Source organism: Sceloporus undulatus, chromosome 1, assembly GCF_019175285.1.
Source record: "Sceloporus undulatus isolate JIND9_A2432 ecotype Alabama chromosome 1, SceUnd_v1.1, whole genome shotgun sequence".
Lineage (NCBI taxonomy): Eukaryota > Metazoa > Chordata > Lepidosauria > Squamata > Phrynosomatidae > Sceloporus > Sceloporus undulatus.
Window position 1 is genome coordinate 263,062,382 of NC_056522.1, and position 16,384 is coordinate 263,078,765.

Consider the following 16,384-nt stretch of genomic DNA (forward strand, 5'->3'; position numbering starts at 1 on the left):
AATAATAATAATAATAATAATAATAATAATAATAATAATAATAATAATAATAGCAGCAGCAGCATATGAAGCAAGTCAGCCTTGGCTGCCAACCAGATTCTCTGTAGGGATGGAGCCAATCTGTTTTCTCCTGACAGAAAATTCAATAACTGAGGCACCACAGAGGAGGTCCTGTCTTACCAACTCACCAACCTAGTCTCTTGCCTTGAGAGGACATGGGACAGGGCCTCTGTTGAGGATCTGAAAATTCTAGGCAGGCTTATATAGAGAAAAGGGCCTCAAGTCATTTATGACTTTGTAGGTGAAAACCAGCACCTTGAACTGAGATTGGATGCAAACTAGAAATCAGATACTGGTAGCATTTGGCTTCTAAAGCATTCATCAGGCAGCACTCTAGCTGCCACCTTTTGTACTAGTATTAACTTTACACATTTTTCAGTAGTTTAATCTGCGAACCACTGTCACCAAATCTGCCTTCCCTAGAAAGAGAGACAGCTATTGTGATAGCTGAAGCTGAGCAAAAGCAGTCTAGGCCCCTGCTGCCACATGGTCTTCCAGGAGCAGTGCAGCCCCATCCAGAACATACTCATGAAGTTGTGTCTAGAGTCCATCTTCTATGCGAGGTAGTATGCAGGGGTATAGAACAGATTACTCTTTCCATTGTTTCTTTAACCTGAATAGTAAGTGTGTTTTACTCCTGTTGAAAAGCTCTGCACACATAATGAAGAAGTTCAACTGAACCTCCTGGGGCTTACTTCTTCATCAACAAGCACAGGAATATGCTGTCAGTCCTTCAGGTTTATGGAACTCCTCATAGATGGAGTTCAGGTCTTTTTCTCACCATAATATGAACAAGAGTTTTTAATCTAAAATTTATGAAAACTTCTTGTTGGTTACTTATGTTTGATGAAGTGTTACTGCTGCATACCATTCTCTGTTTTTAAATTGGTGTGCTTTCTTCTTGTATTTCAGATTCATCATATGTCCTCGAAAATGCATTACCAGCCATTATAAAATACACCCACACACCCTCGCCTCCAAAAAGTCCCTCTCCTGCATCTATACAGAGTGTAGCAGGTGGACTTGTCAGAGCCAGACACCTGAAAATACCCAGTTCAAAAAAGGCAGCTCTACTAAAGCCATCGTCGCCATCACTTGTGAACAGGGATGCAGTGCATCATGTAGTGGAGAAGATTGCTCTGCTGAATCTCCACAGAGGAACTGATACCTCCTGTAATGTTGTAGGACAGAGGCATAGGACTTGTAGCTCTGGCAGCAGCAGACCCACTTCAGGACCAGTAGAAATGGGAACAAACTACAGGTTTGTGTACTTATGCAGACCTTTGGCCCAGGTTGCTAAACCAAATAGAAACAACCCTTCACTGGAGAAGGTCGGTTCTTAGTTAGGTTCATAACTCAAAACTGAGCTGGGCATGCCTGAAGCCCATTGACTAAAATAGGTTTAAGTTTATCTAACTTTCAGACTAAGCCAGAACATACTAATCTTAAACTTACTTTAGCTGACCTTTGGTCTTGAGTGATGTTACCCTTCTAAAAAAAGTTCTAAGAAGCTTCACAGACAACCTATATCTGAGATTACTCACAGCTTCCTAGCATGTTTCCATTACATCTCTTGCTTTCATATAGTATTTATTGATTATCTGCTTTGTCTGGTTTTCTGACAAACTATGTCTCCCAAACTGGCTTGCATCAATCAATACTGTATTTTAAAATGGTGCTGTAATTGGCACAGGACAAGACCCATGCCTTGCTTTCAGGCTGACAAGTTAAGAAGACAGAACATGCAAGGGAAGGGTCTCTGGCAGGTGGAAAGAGAGGAATGAAGACCAATTTGACATTTTCAGAAATATTTCAAAACTCTGCAGCTTACTGGGGAGATACAGAAGCAAAATCTAGCCCTTACAGCTGTTGCCCATTCCAATCCAGCCAGTAGCAGAGGATAGAGTGACTTTTCTCTTGCCTCTGAAATCCTAGGTTAAAACCCCAATTCCTTTTTGGTAGAGAACAGGGAAATGAGCCCCTTTGCCACACTGGATGACGTTCTTCCTAGGAGGCAGGGGTGCAGTCTCTAAGTGGGCCTTGTAATAAACTCTTATGGCATTTTTAATCTCTAAAGTTCTAGAGGATAGTAAACTAACCTAACCACTTGTCACTGTATTTAGCTAGTATTGTATTTTAGCCAGGGCTAATTAGGCCGGAGCTCCAGTAAATTTTCTTAATGTTTTATCTCAGGGCCCAGCTATAGGTCACTTCTCCCCTCTGTCCTATGGCATCATTCATTTATCTGTCAAGTGATGTCTTTATCTTATCATCCTGTCACCACTACTGCACCAGTACTACATAAGAATGTAACATGTAACAGAGGGGCAGGAGCAGGGAAGTGACTGTAACACACCACAAATGAGGTTCCAAAGGTGCTATGGGGACATAGGCCTCTATCTGCTGCACTGGTCAACATGGATTGCACAAGGGCCCAGGAGATACTCAAAAGCACCCAGACTCCTGAATTTTTTAAAAAAATTGGTGAAAAAACAGCTGAAAAGCATTAAAAACTCAGTCAGATCATCCTCAAAATATAGTGGTTTGACTCCTTTGGCCTTGCAGTACTTCCCCTGGATCAAAACAAACAAAACAAAAACAAAAAGTCACAGAAATCAGCTGCATTCTGAGCAATTTCCAGAACTAGCAGAAACACCATGTCACTTCCAGTCAGTTCAGGAATGGTGGTGAATCCTATGGGGGTTGGGTACAAATGGCCCCTACCTCCTCCACAGTTGTCCCTCCTTGGTTCCTCTTACTAGCCCAATTGTGGTGAGAACAGGATTTGTGGGATAAATTTGGTCTTTCAAACGTACAATGTAAACTCATTTTGGTGTTTCTTCTCTTTAGAACTATTTTGGACAGAAACCACCATAACAAGATAAATATGCATCAACCTGTTGTCCACTCATGCCCCATAAATCCAAGGAGATTTTCAGTATTGAATGTGGGTCACCCTCTGACCGCCAAGGCTGCCCTGCAGAGATTGCCAAATAAGCCGGATATTTCAGTGACAACTCAAAGCAAGACTCACAAATTGTAGGAAATGCCCTGAGTAGCTGTGCAGCTATTGTTGCCAAGACACAAAAGCATTCAGCTGCTGCCTCTGTTTCCCATCTCCTGATGAGGTACTTTCTCTGATTTATCCTGATCACTGAATACAACAGTGTCCCCAGACAAGCAAGGCAATTTAAAAACAGCCACTTGATGTACCTCCAACAAAAAATGCAGCTGTAAAGAGAGAATCTACAAGTCTCTGATAAGCCATTTTAGCAGCTGTTGTAAAGAAGGGAAAGGAAGCTTGTGCAAGTATCTGTCTACCTACTTGATGTCTAGAGAAGTGGCATGACTGGCTTAGGCCCCTTTGGCTCAGCCAATGGGAAGAAAGTACAGACAGTCCTTCAGCATCCAGCTGCAGCTATTCACACTTCAGCATTCTGCCAGAGAGACAGGTTCCCTTTAGTAAAATAACAGACCAGAAAAGTCATGTAGCTGAAACTGTCTGGGAATGGAATTGTGTGATTTCCATGTCCTTTGGGCAGGACTCATTTGCAGAACACATCCTTGACTCCTGTACAAACTTCAATTCCACTTCAGTGTGTGAATACTAATGTACATTTTGCTGGAAAGTATGATTTTTGGTTATGGACTTTCTGTGAAGCTGAGATGAAATTTGTAGTATTCATCCAGAATTACTGCTATACAGATATGTCTGAGCTGGCATGTTGTGTTTTCTCCAAGCCAAGTGACTGATGTAAACCTCTTTGCATTGACTGCGCCTGGTTCCCAACAATCTCTCATTTTTCCCTTTTGCTTTTTCATAGCAAATGTACTTGTGACCAAATGTTTTGTAACTTTTTCCCTAGATCAGTTTCAGATTGATACTGAAAAATATAGATTTTGTACAAGTATCTTGAAAGGCAATGGTTGTAGGGAGCTTATCTTATTTGGATGTTCTTATACTGTGTAAGGCTACAAATCAGAGTAAACTGAATTGATTCACATAATGAAGCCCTTGACAATGCATGCAGTTTCACCTGGTCCCAGCTATGCAGTCAAGAGTGTAAACTTTTATCATGTGAACTAGCAATTCGCATATAAGACAAGCACCAGACTGATTTTTCCAGGTACCACCAGCAGAAACAGGTGCTGGCCATATCTCTGACTTCCTAGATTGCACTGGTTTGCACTCAAATCAAAGGGAGAGGCGGTACCATCTGAGAGTAGAACAAAAACTTTGTGTGAGCTGACATTCAGGCAGATACACATGGACAAGTAACATGAATTTTTGAAACCAAGTACTGTTATTTTAAAAATATATGCAGCTTGTACTTTATGTTGAAGCTGAAACATTAAAAAAACATGAGATGCTATTGGGAGTTTCTACCTAATAAGGTGCAGGGCATTTTTAGCCTAAGAGGGAAGAGGGATGCCTAGACTGGAAAGAGCATAGGTCTGTATGGGAGTAGCATCACAATATAGAGAATGATGGTTTACAGACAGGTTGGGAAAATTGCTCTTAACAAGCAGTAGCTATTCAAGCTAATTTTCCTTCAAGCTCTCACTTTGCAGTTGTGATCAAAACTGTTCCTTTCTATATAAATGATATTGGGGGAATCTCAGTAGGTCTGATGCTTGGTATGTTCATAGAGCATCTCTGGGTAAATTGGAGTGTGACAGTATCTCTTCTGCGGATTGTGTAATTCATACTAAAACTAGACTCACTGAAATCAGTGAGATTTCACTTGGCCATAACTAAAGTTCCATCAGTATGCAAAAGGATCATGTAGCATCTTTGAGTTTAATTGAAAGAGAGAAATTGGCAGCATGAGCTTTTGTAGACTTGAATAGAGAAACCCTGTGCATTTGGAAGTAGACTCAAGCTCGTGCTACCAACTTCTCTCTTTCATAGAATCATAGAGTTGGAAGAAAAGGGCCATCAAGTTCAACCCCCCTGCCATGCAGGAACTCTCAATCAAAGCACCCTCTGACAGATGGCCATCCAGCCTCTGTTTAAAAACCTCCAAAGGAGATTCCACCATTCTCTGAGGCAGCGTATTCCACTGTTGAACAGTTGTTACTGTCAGGAAGTTCTTCCTAATGTTGTTCCATGTCCTAGTCTCTGGAGCTACAGAAAACAAGCTTGTTCCATCCTCAATATAGCATCCCTTCAGATATTTAAACAGGGCTATGATATCACTTCTTAACCTTCTTTTTTCCAGGTTAAATATACTGAGCTCTCTAGGTCTCTCCTCATAGGGCTTGGTTTCCAGACTGTCACCATTTTGTCACCCTCTTCTGGACACACTCCAGAGGAGATGCTCAGTTAGTCTGAAAGGTGCTACAAGATCCTTTTGCATACTGATTTGCCAGACTAACATAGGTATGTCTTTGAAAAGTTCCATTAGTTTTAGTGAGATCTACAGATCCTATTCTTTTTAAGCATAGAACCTGCCCTTATCACAAAGATGGTGTGAGTGTGTGTGTGTGTTTGATTTTATGATCAAAACAAAGAAGCCAAAAAAGATATGTGGGAAAAGGATGCTAATGATCCCCTTCCCTTTAGATTACTTTGCAATACTTAAAGTGAAGAAAATGCAGCTCATGAACTTTGTGGGGCCCATTGGGCCCCATATTTCCAGTTTTTTAAAATGTTCTGATAGGGGGGGTGGCCTATACAGGGAAGCGGGGAATGAACTCAAAACTACCAGCAAATATGGTAGGTTTGTCCCTACAATGCACAAAGCTCCAGTCCCCCAAAATCAGCAAAAAATGTAACCAAACATTAACATCCCTTCTGGTTATGTCAGGAGTGCCAATACCTCTCTCTGTGAGCATATATGATCTCACCCCCACCTGCAGTTGCCTACCTTACTGTAGCTCAGCTTCCCAACTGGTTTTCTCTTTAACTGAGCTCTTATGTAGAAAATGAGCTAACTGGGCTCTTATGTGGGAGAAAAATGCTACAGGAGAGGTGTTGATGGGAAGTAAGGCATTGGTGAAGAATGCAGAACCAAGCCCCACTTCTTTCTTTCTGGGGAAATTCTATGTATAAAGACGGGCTTAATTTATGCCAAATGCCAAGCTATTTTGCCCTGCTCCTACCTGTCTACAATAGGGAGGACCTTCCTTGGGTTAACATATGAACATTGAACACTTAAGCTGATCAGGCATTTGGGAGCACATTCACAAGGTGTCAGCATGCTCCTCTTTGTCTCTGCCACCTAGAGCCCTCCTTATTCACCCCAATGTAGTGGTCTTTCCACATTCCAAGACAGTTCAGCATGCCTCAAGAATCATCTTTGAACTGGAGTTACAAGACTCAGAAGGACAGATGCCTGCCAGACAAATTGTGGGATTGTACGAGACTCCTCCCTCTTTAACTGTCATCTTCCGGCCTATGAGGAAGAGAATAGGCAGGCCCAGCTCCATCAGGGCTAGCCTGAAGAAGTAGAGCCCTCCCTCCAGTCCATCTGCCTTGGTCCAGGCCTTAGAGGGAGAGAATGCTGGACCTGATCCCCCCTCTCACCATTCCCTTCTTTTGTCTCGTGTCTTTTTAGATTATAAGCCTGAGGGCAGGGAACCGTCTATTATCCCCTCTGTTGTAAGCCGCCCGGATTCCCAGTGATTGGGTGGCATATAAATAAATCCTATTATTATTATTATTATTATTATTATTATTATTATTATTATTATTATTATTATTATTACTGCATATTTAAAGAAAACAAGCAAACCTCCTTTTCTGGTTTGTTAAAATGTTATTTAGCTGGACAGTACCGCCTTAGGTGCAGATCAGTAGTGGTAGGTATATAAGTCATGTACTTGAAACCATATTTTGAACGAGCACTCTTCTGTCCTATAAGAGAAACCATGGGAAGTGTAGTGTCCAGTGTAGTCTTGAACTCCTGAAGGAAAAGAGATTGCTGTTATCAGATAAATATCCATATTAAAAGCAGATGTGTTCTGGCAGTTGCCTATTAAATTTCTAAAGCATTATTACAGCGTTTCCCCAACTCCAGAATCTTCGTCTTGGAACTACAGTACATGTAACTAGCAGAAAGGCCATAAAGAGGAATGTTCGACTCTTGTTTCTTCAGGGTGTTGCACTATTAGATAATGGGTGATTTTTTGGTGTGCCATCACTTCAGGAAAACTGAGGGCCCAAACAGACAGGCCAAAATAAAGCTTCTTCGGGTCACTTTGGAGGTATGCTGTTTAAATGACACGCACATTTAAGAGGCTAGAAGCTGCACCAAAGCCGTGCTCCAGTCCTTAGGACTGGAACGTGGCGTTGGCACGGCTTTCGGACTCCTAAGATGCATGTATCGTTTAAACACCATACCTCCAAAGTGACCTGAAGCAGCTTTATTGTGGCCTGTCTGTCCGGGCCCTAAGATTCACAAAGGGGCCAAACAGATAGGCAGAAGCCAACACTTCTGAAGATGGATTGGGGCTATGGCAAACACATGATGTGGCCCCAATCCATCTTCAACCTGGCCGAAAAAGGAGAGGATCTGCTCCTTTTTCAGCCAAGGAAAAGCTGGCTTTGCTGGCTTCGCTGTGGCTGCAGGGCAACTTCATGACACTCTGGTGGTCTGCAGCCATGCCACCGGCATGTCATGAAGCCACCCACATCTGAGTAGCTAGGTGGCTTCAAGCTGGCTTCCTGACATCGTCGCAGTGTGTGGCGTCTAAATGTTGCACACTGATGGCACCTGGAAATGGGCTTATTTCACCAGTCTGTTCATCTGTTGTGGGCATCCCATAGGTATCAAGTTGGGTGCTATGGGAAAAGAATGCAGGATTAAATAAGACTTTGGTCTGATCCAGCAGGACTTTTCTTATGTTCTTGGAGTAGTTCTGCAGCAAACCTGTGAGCTAAATTGGGAGCAGGTACATCTCATTTTGTTAGTTCATTAGATGTTAAGAATATCAGTGGCATTTTTTTGTATCTCTGAAGAATTAATCTACCACCTTGAAATGCTAGTAGAATGTTAACTGGCTGTACAGATGAAAATGGGTGTAGCAAAGCATACCATTCCCTCACTTAGTTTAACTGCCACATTTTTGTTATTAATAGCTTCTCTGTTGCTTCGTATACATATCAAATGCTGGATATTTTACAGGTGTTTCTGATGTGATTTGCAGACCTGTATAAATGACGGAATGTAATAGCAGGAAACCTCATCTTAAATAAGTAAGGAAAATAAGTAAGCTTGAGCATGTGGAAGATATTGGGTGGGAAGGGAAGCTTTCCATTTGTTCCAAATGGATACCTCAGTAAGTGGTCATTTCAGTCCTCAGTCCTCACCTAATAGAGTCATTTGAATGGGTGATGTGTAAGAACACTTGAAATTTAGTGGATTAAACTAGGACAACACTGACTTGTTCAGTTGTGGAAAATATGCCATGCATCTGTTAACATTTATGGACATGGAGTGCATTTTTACAAAATTATATCCCACCTTTCAATGTGAACCACTTTTATGGATAGCATTGTATGATTAGAGTGGTTATCTATGTGTGCCTTTCCACTTAAAAACTGGTATGAGTAGGGACTCACTGAAAAAATAGCAGTTGTTCCTTTGTGTTGCCCACCGTGCTCATGTGAATCTCAGCAGAGTCCCTGTATCCAGTCAGATGCAGCCATCTTTTGATGCTGCTAATCATACTCTGTCATTTTGTGTTTGCAAGAGATCAAGAAGGAGCATTGATGCCTTTAAATCTCTTCTAGAGTTAATGGGATTTGCTGCACACTATGAAATAATTATTTAAGTAGATAAAGTGATATTTATCTAAGAACAAGCAAGAGGAAAGGAGAAGCTATTTCCATGTCAATAACTCAGCACCAAGAGGAGACCTCTCCACTTGCAGTCCACTTATCTGACTGGCCCAGTTCCAGTGAGTCAATGTTGATACTTAGGGATTCCATACATACACACACCATGAACCTTTCCTTGTATTTCTTTCTCTCAGGGCTTGCCAATATTATGAGCTTACTATCCTAAAGAGAAGATGGGAAATTGAACGCACACCATCAAAGTCTTTGCACTGCTTTTTTTTTTTAAAGGAAGATGTTCCCAAGTCTAAATTATCACAAGAATCATTACCAGGGATGTGGAGGCAGAAATGCTGCATAATGCTGGCATGAGTCTGAACACGCTGTTCTATGTGTCCCCCCCCCCCCATTCCATTTGCTGCCTTTGGCTGTTATACCTGGTATTTGGTTGAGCAAGGGTTTCTGCTTGGCTGTACTGCTGATGCAATAGTATATTTCTCAAAGTGTTTTGTATTATTATTATTATTATTATTATTATTATTATTATTAACCTTTATTTATAAAGCGCTGTAAATTTACACAACGCTGTACATACAATCTTTTTAATTAGACGGTTCCCTGCCCTCAGGCTTACAATCTAAAGAGACACGACATAAAAGGAGAAGGGAAAGGAGGTGGGGCTAGTAGACTAATACATATCCATAGCAATACAGGAAATGGTTCGATAAAACAGGCATCAAAAGAACATCAAATAGCAAGCAACAATTATGCAATGCCTGGGAACGTTTCTCTGAACAGGATGGTCTTCAACTCCGTTTTGAAGTTGGTTAAAGAAGTGATGGCCCTTGCTCGCGGGGGAAGAAGGTTCCAGGAGTGAGGGGCAGCAAGTGAAAAGGGGCGAATCCGAGATGGGGCAGAGGAAATCCTGGGCTGAGACAGTAGACCTTGACTACCAGAACGGAGGGCCCTATTGGGAAGGTGAGGAGAAATAAGGTCTGATAAGTAAGGAGGGGCCAGCCCATGGAGGGCTTTAAACGTCGACAGCAGGAGCTTATACTGAATACGGAAAGGGAGGGGGAGCCAGTGAAGGGATGCCAACACAGGAGAGATGTGGTCAGAGCGGTGGGCGGATGTGATAATGAGTGCAGCTGAATGCTGGACAGAGATTAAAGGACGGAGGTGAGAAAGAGGAAGCCCAGCCAGGAGGATGTTACAGTAATCAAGTCGTGAGACCACTAGGGCATGGACCAGGATCTTGGCAGTAGAGGTGGAGAGATATGGTTGGATTTTAGCAATATTGTACAAAAAGAATCTACAAGCCTTGGCTGTGGTCTGGATCTGAGGGATACATGACAGAGAAGAATCAAAGATAAAACCAAGACTGCGGGCTTGCTGGACTGGTTGAATAGAAATGTTGTCCACAGAGACAGAAAAGGAGTGTTGAAGGGTGGACTTAGGAGGAAAGACAAGAAGCTCTGTCTTGGACATGTTGAGCATCAAACGCCAATGGTGCATCCACTGCGAGACAGCTGTGAGACATGATGAAAGTTGCTGTTCAAGTCTTGGAGAAAGGTCGGGGGTGGAAAGATACAACTGGGTGTCATCGGCATACAGATGGTAGGAAAAACCAAAAGAGCTAATGAGTTTACCTAAGGACAGTGTGTAGAGAGAAAACAGAAGGGGAGCCAGAACAGAGCCTTGGGGAACTCCAGCAGATAAGGGAACAGGAGAAGAAGTCTGACGACCAGCAACCACTGCAAAAGATCTGCCAGACAAATAAGATCGAAACCAGTCGAGAATAGAGTCTGAGAACCCAAGGTCAGAAAGTATATTAACTAGAAGAGAGTGATCAACAGTGTCAAAGGCTGCAGACAGATCCAGAAGGATGACAACAGAGTAAAGGCCATTTGCCTTGGCCAGTAAAAGATCATTTGAGATCTTGGTGAGGGCTGTCTCTGTAGAATGCCATGGGTGGAAGCCAGACTGAAAGGGATCGAGAATGGAGTTGGCTTCAAGAAACTCAAGACAGCGAGAATAAACAACCTGTTCCAAAACCTTAGAAAGAAAGGGAGGAAGAGAAATCGGATGATAGCTAGACAAAGAGGAGGGGTCAAGAGAAGGTTTTTTCAGAATTGGGGAAATGAGAGCATGTTTGAAGTCCGAAGGGAAGGAGCCTGTAGAGAGAGAGAGACTGAAGATATGGAGAAGCGAGGGCAGAAAAGAAGGAGCTTTAGAGATTAGAAGACGAGTAGGAATTGGATCAAGAGAACAAGTTGCAGGTTTGCAAGAGTTCAGAAGTGTAGAGAGTTCATCCAAAGAAGCAGGAGAATTTTTTAGTTGAGGGCGATAGAAGATTATGAGCAGAAGAAGAATTGGGAGGGACTATCTCAGAGCGAATAGTGGTGATCTTAGAGATGAAATAGTTAGCAAAGTCATTAGGAGAGAATGATGAAGAGACAGGAGGAGAGGGAGGTTTAAGCAAAGAGTTGAAGGTGGAGAACAAACGCTGCGGGCGCCTTGATTTAAATACAACAGCAAGAACGTCGTGTAGAATCCTGTTGGGGAGTTATGAATACATAAGCACCATAGTTAAGGTATCATGCAATGACTCTTGTCGTAATCCCTCCAGTCCTCATTTACTGGGCAGCAGTCACTATGATCAATGGGGGCCTGGCCCCCTGCTGCTCAGGAAGCAGCTGACTGATGTTTTTATCCCCTCTCATGAGCAATTTCTGGTGCAACAAGCAAAAGAAGGGCCTTTGTCACCTGGGAACATCTTCCTTTAAACAAAAAAAGCAATGCAAAGACTTGATGGTGTGCGTTCCATTTCCCATCTTCACTTTAGCACTGGTCCAGGATAGTTAGCTCATAATATTGGCTAGCCCTGAGAGAAAGAAATACAAGGGAAGGTTCGTGGTGTGTGTATGTATGGATTAACCTATTGATTTCAGCTAGAATAAGCATGTATATTTAAGATTCTAGTAAGAGTTTTATAATTGTCCTGGCAGAAATTCCTTCAGTTAGCCCAACATCATGAAGAACTTTTCAGATCACATGCTCCTTTGTATCTTGAAATTTCCCCAAGAGAAGCCATTTCAGATGTATATCTTTTGTATTTTTTCCACATTAGGTTCACATTAAAAAAAATACTGTTTGGCCACAAAGGCAAATAAGAAACTAAATTTATCAGGCACCTCAAAATGCCATCACCTACAAACCTGAACCCTTCTAAAGAAGTCACCAGTGCCACAGCATAAAACAGAAACAGAAAAGTCTTTCATAAGTAACTGCCATGGCTCTAATCTTTGCTGAAGCAGTCTTTCACCTGCCAATCTGGACAGCAGGGAAGCACTAGTTCTCCTTGGTATCATTTCTCCTGTCTGATTCTACCTTGGTTTTACAGTGGTAGCCTGGTTTTCCAGATGTTTTGGTCTGCAACTCCCATCAACCCTAGCCAGCACAGCCAGCAATGAAGGGTTATGGGAATTACAGAACAGCAACATTTTGAAGGCCACAAGGAGCATTCTGTTGTGTTAGTTGAACATAGGTGATGGACATATTGCAGGAAGAATCTGTCTTGCTATAAAACCTTAGAAGCAATATAAAGGACTTGTACTTAATGATTGTTAACTCTATCAACCAAAGATTGCTCACAGGCAGCATAAAAACTTTGTCATGTTGCAAAATGCTCTAACAGCATCTTGTCTGGGTCCCAAAATCATATCAGTTCTTAGATGTTCTGTCAGACAAGAGCTGCAGGAAAGAATTGACATGAGGGGTGAAGTAGATGGCTTCTTTTTTGCCTTCTCTTTCTATGAGGGCACATACAGTAGTAGCTGTCAAGTTCAAAGAAGAAGAACGGAAGAGACGGAGACATTTCAATATTTGCTGCAGCTTGTCAGAAAAAGAAAGCAAAGTTACTGCTGTCCTTGTAACTGTCTTTCATATGCCATGCCTGGCTAGGCAGTGGATGGGCTGATGGCCTGGCAATGTCATCATAGCTGAGACAGACCTAGCCCTCAACAGCTTAATGGAGGGGATTCCATAGCCAGTCTTAGGAAGTTGCTGTCCCTGGTACAGACCATGCATGAGAAAGTAGGGATGTGGTGTTAGACATTAAGGAAAGACACACTGGAAGATGAGAGTACAGAAATGGAACACCATATATCTCAGAAAACTCATAGTGCCTTACTGTTGTTTCCTGAGGTGGTACAAAACAGACAGTGGGTTAAAAGGAGACTCAACAGGTGGAAGAGGATGCTTAACTTTCCCACTCCACTGACTCTCTGCTGCAAATGTCCTCTTCCTAGAAGAGTCTAGAAATCTTGATTTGACTAAACATGACTACTCTTTTTTTCCTGAAATCTTCTGATATAAAGAGTTTTTTCAAGTAGGATTTCAGTTTTTGCTTCATTTTGCAAAGGGCAGAAGATGGAAGCAGTAAAGGCAACTTCTGCAGCGTCTACTGTCTAGAAGAAAAAAAAACCCTGAGTGTGAGAGAAAACAACCTCACCCCTGAGTCCTCTAATGGGAGCAATGGACCTGGGGGAGGGTGTATATTCTTTTTTTCTCATGTTACCATACAAACTTTTACTTATTCCCTTTCCATTTCAAATCTCAACAACAATTTTTACCTTTTACCAATCAAATGTTAAGCATCAGTCCATGCTTGAGTTTCAAACTCAGATTTAATTGTTTCAATTAAATCCTTTTAAAATCTTTCAAATAGTTGTTTATAAGAGAACCAGTTTAAAACATAACCTTCAGACTCTAACTCTAGATACGTAATCATGATTGTCTCACATAATGGTTATTACAACTTGAATAAACTTTAGTTTTATCATGCCAAAGATAACCATGAAATCAAAATTCAAATTCAAACTCTCTAGTTGTAGCAACCTTTCATTTGTTAAACTTATACAGTCCTTCAACCATACCAACCAATATACAGAATAATATGCTCTTACATCCGGCAGGCCTAGGCCACCACCACCACCACTTCCTCCTCCTCGTGTCATTTCTTAAATCTTTTGGTCTTTTGCTTTGCCAGACAAAAGATGACACATCCTTGTGCCACTGTTTAAATGGCACATTATTTAATATAATAGGAACAGATTGAAATAAAATCAACATTTAGGCAAAACATTTATCTTAATTATAGATATCCTACCCAATAGTGAAAAATTTAGCTTTTCCCATTTCTACAGGTCATTTCTGATTTCATTCCAAAAAGAGTCTACATCACATGCATTGCTTTGAGGAGCCTGCTATACCTTCTGCCTTTGTTTGTTGACAATGAGTTCTACTTACTCTAGTTTCTGGTTCTCGAATTATAGGTTTCCATGAACGAAATGCAAAATAATCTCCCTCGCTGGATGAAGAAGGGCTCTCACTGACTATTAGGAACAACAAAAGCAGAGTGTTAACATTAAAAGCACCTCCCTCACTTAAAAAAAAAACTCATCCAAATTAAATAATGTGTCTAAAACATTTCCATGTGTTATCAAAATGTGGAAAAATGTATTTTTACCTAACCCCACAAAGGAACAAGTAAATGAATTTTGCAGAGCAAGCAATACCAGGCAGGTTGCCCAACTTATCTCTGGAAAAGGCAGAACAACTGGGGGGGGGGGGGCAGGGCACTGAATGATAGTTAAGAAGGGTAAAGGAGCTTTGAGAGTCCCCAGACAAATGCCATCTTAATGCCTAGGTTGGAAGTGGAGGGCCTCCCCATCATACTCAGTCTTCCTTCACAAAAGCATGGGCACTTGTCATTTTTCAGTTTTGTTTCGTTTGTAAGGATGGTATCAAGTTTTATCAATTATTTTTATTAAAAATTAGTACAACAATTGCCTGCTAGAACAAAAACCAGGAAATGTGGTTGTGATTGCTTTTTTGCAGAGCTGGAGATAGTACTGAAAGTATTCTAATGAAGTGAAAAAGGACAGAATTGGATTATCATATGTCCTTTTTAGTCAAACAAAGGCAGAAGCAGAGTTAGTCAGAGATGAAAAGGAGGAGCCTAGACTTGACAGATACTTAGGTAATTTGATTGCATGCTCCACGTGGGCACAGTTTGACATTTGCGTCTACATTCAAGAAACCAGAGGTTGTATTTTTGTCTGTGCATGCTCAGATCTCTTTCTCACAGACTTCTGTTCTCTAGCCTTCTAGTTCCCAGCACACATGCGGAGTGACTGGGAATCATAGCTATTAGTCAGACATTGTAGAGTTGTCAGGGGTTAAGTTAACTGTGGTGTAGAGATTTCGGCATGAACTAAGATTCTGACAGACCAAGGTTCAGATCCCCATTCAGCTATGGAAACCCACTGGGTGACCATGGGCAAGTCACATTCTCTCAGCCTCAGGGGAAGGCCATAGCAACCCCCCTCTCTGAATACATCCTGCCAAATCTTGATCCTATGAGAGGACCACCATAAATCGAAATTGACTTGAAGGTACACAAATGCACCATTCCGAAAGAAGGAAAGCTCGAAGAAAAACAATTTTGAACTGGGCATGGTCGTGGTCTTCAATTTTTTAAATCCTACTCACACACCTTTCAGTTCTTTAGATGATCTCACCAGCAGCAGTGAAAATGCATTTTTAACAAGGGGATTTGGAGCAAAGAAATGATAAAAGGGCAAAGGCTTACAGCCTTTCTCTTTGCTGATTCTCTGCTTAAAACTCTGCTTTTATTTTATTGAAAGAGACATCAAGGCCCTATTATACATTTTGCATTTGATCAAGTAGTTCAAACAAGGTGGGCTGAGGGTATTCCCCCCCTCCAAATAAGAATTCTGCCCCATGAATGATTTTTTCCCACCAGTCCCCACATTTCTAGCATTGTCCAGAGTGAACCGCTGGAAATGATTCACACCTGGAATTCTTGTATTTGGTGTGTTCACAATCTCTTGGTACCTTTGGCTTTCCCTTTTCGTTGGTTGCCAAAATTGTATTTTTAAATGCCCAACTGAAGTTTTAATTTACCGCAATCCTAAAAATTTGGGGAATGAAGGAACATTTAATGGGGGAAGGATTCTTATTTGAGGGGGTGGGGGTGGAGACAGTGTCTTCATTTTGCTCCCCCCAGCAACACCCCTGAGTTCCAGTGGGCTTGATCATGGCTGTATCACATTTAAGTTGTTTATTTCAGAATTTTCTAAACACAATAAACAGATATATGCAGAAAAAACATTAAAAAACATTACATAAATCTATAGTGCAGTTAAGAAGACACAGGGCCCTATGCTGACAGTGATGGACGTTTTGAGGAAAACAAAAATATACCTGCAGATGATTGAGATTTTGAGGAAAAAGAGCCAGGAGCTTCTTTATTCAATTCTCTGATTTTTGCCTTGCTCCCTATGGGACAGCCAAGTGGAGTTTTGCTAGTAGCTGAAGTATCAATAGAAAGGTGTCTTGTGTACCTGAACAGAAGAACCAGATTGGCTTGCTGTGAGACATATCCTGCTGGAAGAGTGGGCAGAAGCGTCTGCTCCGTGCTACCAACACACTCAGCTAAGCTAGATCCCCTTAAAA

The 16,384-nt window shown here is 41.6% G+C and overlaps 2 protein-coding genes across 2 annotated transcripts in view; one reads left to right on the forward strand and one right to left on the reverse strand.

The window, feature by feature from the left end:
* The window catches only part of LRRC56 (leucine rich repeat containing 56), an 86,888-nt gene extending 81,951 nt beyond the window's left edge, over positions 1-4,937 (forward strand). Inside the window, 2 exon segments of the mRNA XM_042445202.1 lie at positions 973-1,321; positions 2,911-4,937. Of these exon segments, the coding sequence (XP_042301136.1) occupies positions 973-1,321; positions 2,911-3,103 (542 nt within the window). The 3' untranslated portion in view covers positions 3,104-4,937.
* The window catches only part of LMNTD2 (lamin tail domain containing 2), an 89,139-nt gene that overhangs the window by 13,222 nt on the left and 59,533 nt on the right, over positions 1-16,384 (reverse strand). Inside the window, exons 12-14 of the mRNA XM_042445203.1 lie at positions 16,133-16,272; positions 14,153-14,238; positions 6,886-6,968 (exon numbers count right to left, since the gene is read on the reverse strand). Of these exons, the coding sequence (XP_042301137.1) occupies positions 6,886-6,968; positions 14,153-14,238; positions 16,133-16,272 (309 nt within the window). The remainder of the gene's footprint in view (positions 1-6,885; positions 6,969-14,152; positions 14,239-16,132; positions 16,273-16,384) is intronic.